The sequence below is a fragment of the Scylla paramamosain genome, unplaced genomic scaffold (genome assembly GCF_035594125.1).
Source record: "Scylla paramamosain isolate STU-SP2022 unplaced genomic scaffold, ASM3559412v1 Contig2, whole genome shotgun sequence".
Taxonomy (NCBI): domain Eukaryota; kingdom Metazoa; phylum Arthropoda; class Malacostraca; order Decapoda; family Portunidae; genus Scylla; species Scylla paramamosain.
The window spans coordinates 3,562,501-3,570,000 of record NW_026973667.1 but is presented as its reverse complement, the minus strand read 5'-3'; the positions used below and the strand labels follow the sequence as shown (position 1 = coordinate 3,570,000).

Genomic DNA, 7,500 nt, shown 5'->3' with positions numbered 1-7,500 from the left:
TAACCTAACCTAACCTAACCTAACCCAACCCAACCTAACCTAAGCTAACCCAACCTAACCTAACCCAACCTAACCTAACCTAACCCAACCTAACCTAACCTAACCCAACCCAACCTAATCTAACATAACCTAACCTTACCTAACCTAACCCAACCTAACCCAACCCAACCCAGCCTAACCTAACCAAACGCAACCCAACCCAAACAAACCTAACCTAACTTAATGTAACCTAACCTAACCTAACCTAACCTAACCGAAACCCAACCAAACTTAACTAAACCCAACCCAACCTGACCTCACCCGCCTCGCCCACAGCCAACACTATGATGAACGAAGAGGACTTAGTGAACCGAACCTGCCAGCGTGTTGAAATCATGGGTTCCATCGTGTCCGACTCTGCCCCATACCTGTACCCCTTCATTGTGGAGTATTCTCTCATTGCTGCTGCTGTGCTTTACATCATGTGGAAGCATATAGGACGTAACCCCAGGTGAGCTCCCTACCTTAATATACCTGTAGACTTGTTAACCACCTGTAGACTCGTTAGCACCTGTACCTGTAGACTCGTTAACCACCTGTAGACATCGTAATTTGTTTTATTTGATGTTCTTCACTGTAATATGTGTTTTTATTTTAGTTTTTATTTATTTAGCTCTCGTTTCACCTGTAGGCTCGTTAGCACCTGTACCTGTAGACTCGTTAACCACCTGTAGGAGCATCATAACTTGTTTTATTTGATGTTCTTTGCTGTAACTAGTTTTTATTAAGATTTTTTGTTTATTTTGCTCTTGTTTCACCTGTAGACTCGATAGCACCTGTACCTGTAGACTCGTTAACCATCCGCAGAAACATCATAACTTGTTTTATTTAGTTCTTCACTGTAACACTGGTTTTTACTTAGATTTTTATTTATTTATTTATTCTTTACCTGTCCTCGTTTTACCTGTAGGCTCGTTAGCACCTGTACCTGTAAAAATATTCATAGTCACACTGTAATTCTTGGTTTTCTATTTTATTTATTTATTATTTTTAACATTCTTATACGGTCTTATACGACACTTTACCTTGTTCCACCTGTAGGCTCGTTAGGATGTTTACCTGTAGTAACACCTGTAGAATATTTTGTCATCACTAACACTTCTTTCTTTTTTCTTTCTTTCTTTCTTTTTTTCTTTTTTTTCTTTTTTCCTTCTGTAAAGTCTTGTAAATAACTTGTCTCAGCTGTATTTGTAGAAACCAAACACCTGTAACATTTATCAATATTTACTTTTTAATCAATTTCTTTACTCCTGCCTCATAATTAATCATCATCTTACCCACAGACTCATTAAAATTGCACATGTAGAAAAATCTGTATGATAATTTGCCACCTATAACTTTTTTCTAATTTTTTCACCTTCGCAGCTTAATGAATACTCTAATTAATTTTACCTGTAACCGTAAACTCATTAACACTGTACCTGTAGAAGTCAGACCTGTAATCCGTTTTTCTTTGTATTTTTCGTTTTAATAATCGTTTTCTAATAAATACTCTCGTTTCACCTGTACTTGTAGTCCGAACACCTGTATTTGTACCTCTATACTCATTAGCACCTGTATTACCTGCAGAAACTGTAAATTTAACTTTTTCCTTAATTTTTGTTCTACTTTGCTTCTCCAGATTCTTTATATTTGTATTTTACCTGTAGACTTGTTAGCTCCTGTATTATCTGTAGAAACTATAAATTTAACTTTTTCCTTAATTTTTGTTCTACTTTGCTTCTCCAGATTCTTTATATTTGTATTTTACCTGTAGACTTGTTAGCTCCTGTACACTCATTAACACCTATATCTGTAGAAATTAGATAGCTTTAACACCTTTCCTTTAATAGCATTTTTCTAATAAATCCTCTAATTTCACCTGTACTTGTAGACAGAACACCTGTATGTTTTACCTGTAGACTTACTAACACCTGTACCTGTAGAAATTAGATACCTGTAATGCTAATTGTGTACCTTTCCTCACCTTTGTAGTCTGATGATATACTTGTTTATCTTACTTATTTGTAGAACCCTGTGTAATCTCGTTTGCTTGTCTTACCTGTAATTGTAGGAGTCATTAACACCTGTACCTGTAACCTGTGACCTTTTTTTTTTCATTTATTTTCACTCATAATCCTGTTTTTCTTTTTTTTCATCTTTTTCATCTGTATAACAAACCTGTGACTTTTTTTCATTTATTTTCACTCATAATCCTGTTTTTCTTTTTTTTTTCATCTTTTTCATCTGTATAACTAACCTGTGACCTTTTTTTTCATTTATTTTCACTCATAATCCTGTTTTTTTCTTTCTTTTTCATCTGTATAACTAACCTGCAACTATTTTTTCATTTCTTTTCACTCATAATCCTGTTTTTTCTTTCTTTTTTTCATCTTCTCCACCTGTTTTCTTATCTCACCTATGACTGTAGGACTCGTTAACACCTGTATCTGTAACCTGTAACTTTGTTCTCTTTCTATTTTCACTCATAATGTTGTTTTTTTTTTATATTTTTCAACCTTTTTCACCAGTATGATCTTGTTCACCTGTCTGACCTGTAACCGTAGATTCATAAACACCTGTATCTGTTTCTGTATATTTTCAGATGCCTGTAACTTCATTTTTCATTCAGCTTTTTAATCTTTTTTTCTTCTTTTGTTTAGTTTATTTATTTATTTATTTATTTATTTATTTTATTTTTTTACTTATTTCTTTAATTTATATACCTGTAGAATTTCAACCTTTTAAATGAGCCTTAATTAGCACCCCCTGTATATAACAAGCCAATTACTAGCATCCCCTTAATTACTAGTAGCTCAATTAGCATCATAACTACCCAATTACTAGCACTAAATAGACTACCATCCCTTAATTACTACTAGCTCAATTAGCATCTTAACTACCCTATTACTAGCACTAAATAACTAGCATTCCTCTTAATTACCAGTAGCCAATTCATACAAGCATCATAACTACCCAATTACTAGCATTGAATAAACTAGCATTTCTCTGATTACTAGCTGATTCTTACTAGCATTATTACTAGCTTAGACTATTACTAGTATTTAATTAACTACTACTAGCATCATTACTAGCCAAACTATTACTAATATTGAATGATAATTTTTCCATATAGTAGCTAAATTTTTACTAGCATTTCACTAGCACAAGTTAATATCTCCACTTCATCAGTAGTTAAATATTACTAGCACAACACTAGCTTCAGTAACTAACCTAACCTAACATGTCCTATTATTTAAATGTTTAATTGTACAGTTAGCTAAAATAACTAATTCAAACTAATATCTCCTTATTTGTTGTTAAATTACTAGTACTGCCAAACTAGCTTAAACTTTCATCTTTTTCTTCTTTTTTATTTCTTTTTATTTATTTTTTTTATCTGAATTTTAAGTTTGCATATTTTTCATTATGTTAAAAATGCCTCTTATTTTATTTTATTTATTTATTGAATTTTTTGTAAAGCAATATTTAAACACCTTCTGTGTGTGTGTGTGTGTGTGTGTTCTGTCATGTGCATGGAAAAGTTGCATACACACACACACACACACACACACACACACACACACACACACACACACACACACACACACACACACACACACACACACACACACACACACACACACAGCCTTCACCTGAGCTGTAATAATAATAATAATAATAATAATAATAATAATAATAATAATAATAATAATAATAATAATGATAATAATAATGGTAATAATAATAGTAGTAATATTAGTAACACAAATTAGGTTATCAAATTAACAACAACTTAAAGTAAAATAAACAAAATTCAGATCAATAAATAATTTAACCAACACAATCAAAATATTTAATCACAGGAAAACACACATTTTTTTTATCTTTTCATTATTTTATCACCTTCATTTCAACACACACTAAAGAAAAAAAAAAAAAAGATGAAAGAGACCCTAATTTTAACTCTACAATAATTATCACCCTTATTTTAACAAACACACACTAAGAAAAACTTGAAACAGACCTTTAATTTCACTTTTCCAATATTTATCACCTTCATTTCAACACACACTAAGGAAAAACATGAAATAGAACCATTAATTAAACTCTGCAATATTTATCACTCTTATTTCAACACACACTAATTAAACTCTACAATATTTATCACTCTTATTTCAACACACACTAATTAAACTCTACAGTATTTATCACTCTTATTTCAACACACACTAATTAAACTCTACAATATTTATCACTCTTATTTCAACACACACTAATTAAACTCTACAATATTTATCACTCTTATTTCAACACACACTAATTAAACTCTACAATATTTATCACTCTTATTTCAACACACACTAAAGAAAAAGAAAAAAATAAATATAGAACTTACCTCTAATTTAACAAAACCATTAGTAACCAATCTATATCTTAACTCACAAACCCCAAAACAGCAAAAAAAGGAGACAATTTAAGTGACTTGCAGCAAACAAACCATTAATTTACCTCTTTCAATATTTATCACCCTTAATTTATCTCTTTCCAATGTTTACGATATTTATCCCCCTCATTTAAACACACAATCTCAAGAAAAGTATAAGTAAACCCTTTAGTTTATTCATTAATTTAACCAGTCTTCACTCACCACCCCCTTATTTTAAAAGAGTAAACTAAATCCTCATAAGACCGTAAGTCATACATATTTTAACTGACCCTGGGCTGGGCTTGAAGATTGCCCCTTTCCAGATTTGTGTATGATGCTGAGAGCGCTGGCGATGGTATGTCTGTTGTGTCCCGGAGGTGCCACTCTCGCGTGGACTGTGTGGGTGCTAGCAAGGGGCTCTTCTGTGGTCTCCTGGTCCTGGTGGCTTCGCTCATCTGCCTCATCCTGTTCTTCGTGCTGGTGAACAGAGAGGAGCTGAAAATGCTGGCAATCTATCTGGCCGACTGCTCCCACTGTGGCATCATGTTCTTCAGCATCATTGCCATCTTCATCGGATTTGTCAGGTGTGTACGGGTGTGTGTGTCTGTGTACGAGTGTGTGTGTACGTGTTTGGGTGTTTGGTTGAGTGGTTTTGTGTGTATTTTCATCACACACACGCATACACACTCGAACACTCCCAAACATGTCTCTCTCTCTCCCAAACACTCCCACACCCCCCAACCAGATACTCTAGCCACCTGTACCCCCAAATCCACTCCCCACACAGCCGCTGACCCCATCTCCCCCACCACAGGGTCCGCCAACTCAAGTTCCACGGAGAGAGAGAAGAGGAGCTGGACGACATCTTGCTAATGGTCTCTGCATTTGGACTCTTTGCTTACGCTGTGTTCTCAACTGTTGCTGGCAGCCTCTCAGCCTACACCCGTGAGCCAAACCTGCTGGTCATGGTCACTGGTATCATGTCTGTGCTGCAGGTGTGTGGTAGAAGTTGTAGTAGTAGTAGTAATAGTAGTAGTAGTAGTAGTAGTAGTAGTAGAAGCAATATAACCAAGCCAAACCACACCTAACCTAACCTAACCTCACCTAACCTAATCTAACCTAACCTCACCTAACCTAATCTAACCTAACCAACCTCACTCAAGCAAATGCAACCTCACCTAACCTCACTTCCCTCCCACAGGTCATCATCCAAATGGTGTTTATCAAAGACACACAGCGGCGTCAGGTGTCTCTACCAGAACATGAAAGGACCAAGCCAGGCAGACAGGTGGTCACATTCCTGCTCATCTGTAACTTGACTATGTGGGTTATATACACCTTCGAGACACAGAAGGTGGAGGCCAACCCTGTGCAGGTGTGTGGCGGGTGTTTTGTTGGAGGAAGTCTTAAAGTAGCACAAACGTGACTAAACCTAAGTTGATCTAACTTAGCGTAACTTAAATTTATAGTGTTTTGTTGGGGGAAAGTCTTTGAATGGCAAAAACCTTCCCTAACCTAACCTAACCTAGCGTAACTTAAATCTATAGTGTTTTGTTGGGGGAAAGTCTTTGAATAGCAATAACCTAACCTAACCTAACCAGCTGACACCCACATGCAGCACACACACACACACACACACACACACACACACACACACACACACACACACACACACACACACACACACACACACACACACACACACACACACACACACACACACAGACAAAACCCAACCCAAACAAACCAGACCCAACACTGCTTACCATCCACAGCTTGAGTTCTTCGGGGACCTTCCATGGACTATCCTGCTCCGGTGCACCCTTCCACTGGCCATCTTCCACCGCTTCCACTCCACGGTGGTGCTTGCAGCCATCTGGAAAAACTCTTACAAAACGCGCATTGAATGAGGACAACCAGCCGGGCCCCAAGATGCAGGGGTAGTTTGTAGTATAAGTCACAGCTTCGCCAACAGCAATGGAGTACTTCACCGCCCGACCCATCCTCCCCTCCTGCAGCCCGCCCCGACAGGCCCCTCCTCCGAACTTGAGCCCATGCTGCACACCCCCACCAGTCCCCTCCCGCCCCCCAGCCCTAGACCAACGATCTGAGCATAAAGTGTCTCTCTTCAGTATTATTTGAGGTGTTTGTGTGTGAGTGTTTGTTTGTTTGTTTGTTTGTTGGGTTGTGTTGTGGGCTTTTTTGGTGTTTTATTTATTTATTTATTTATTGTTTGTTTGTTTGTTTTGTAGAGGTTTATCGGTTTGTTTGTGTTTTTTTTAATATATATTTTTTTAAGATATTTTTTTCAAATTTCAATGTTTTATTTATTAATCTGAAATTTCAATGCGTTTTTTTCTTTAAAGATTTTTCATTTTGTTTATTATTGTGTACATTTCTTCTTCTTATTCTGGTTCTTGTTCTTCTTTTTCTTCTTCTCATTATTCATTTACTTATTTATTCTTTTCTTTAATACCCACAACAACCTGACTGTGTGTGTGTGTGTGTGTGTGTGTGTGTGTGTGTGGTGTGCGATGTGTATGTGTGCGCGCATGTACACACACACACACACGCACACACACACACAAACACACACACACAACAACGTCTGTATGTACGTTTTGACATTCAGGTACCCCCCTACCCCTACCCCCCAAGGACTGTGTGTGTATGTGTGTATGGCTCAAGGAAAAAACAAATGAAATAAAACAAGCACAGGGAGGAGGAGCCATGGTCGTGCAGTGGGGTGTATGTGCGTGTGTACGTCAAGTCAGTGCGCACACAAACGACCACAGAGAGAAAAATGAAGAAAACGCACATGAAATCTCTATGTATGTATGTATGTATGTATGGTTACTATCAACTGAGTGTTTTTTAAATGATAATAATAATAATAATAATAATAATGATAAATGATAATAATAATGACAATAATGTAGAGTTTAATAGAGAGATAAAGAAAATAGAGAGGGAGAGAGAGAAGCCTAAGGAGAAAATATGAGAGGTTTTTATATACATAGGAACAGACATGTATTACTCAGATATACTCAAAA

General features: G+C 36.3%; 1 protein-coding gene across 1 annotated transcript in view; it reads left to right on the top strand.

Annotated features, from left to right (window-relative positions):
• The window catches only part of LOC135095871 (proton channel OtopLc-like), a 58,727-nt gene that overhangs the window by 48,817 nt on the left and 2,410 nt on the right, over nucleotides 1-7,500 (top strand). Inside the window, 5 exon segments of the mRNA XM_063997016.1 lie at nucleotides 316-490; nucleotides 4,771-5,031; nucleotides 5,262-5,442; nucleotides 5,649-5,822; nucleotides 6,223-7,500. The exon segment at nucleotides 6,223-7,500 is cut by the window's right edge and continues 2,410 nt beyond it. Of these exon segments, the coding sequence (XP_063853086.1) occupies nucleotides 316-490; nucleotides 4,771-5,031; nucleotides 5,262-5,442; nucleotides 5,649-5,822; nucleotides 6,223-6,357 (926 nt within the window). The 3' untranslated portion in view covers nucleotides 6,358-7,500.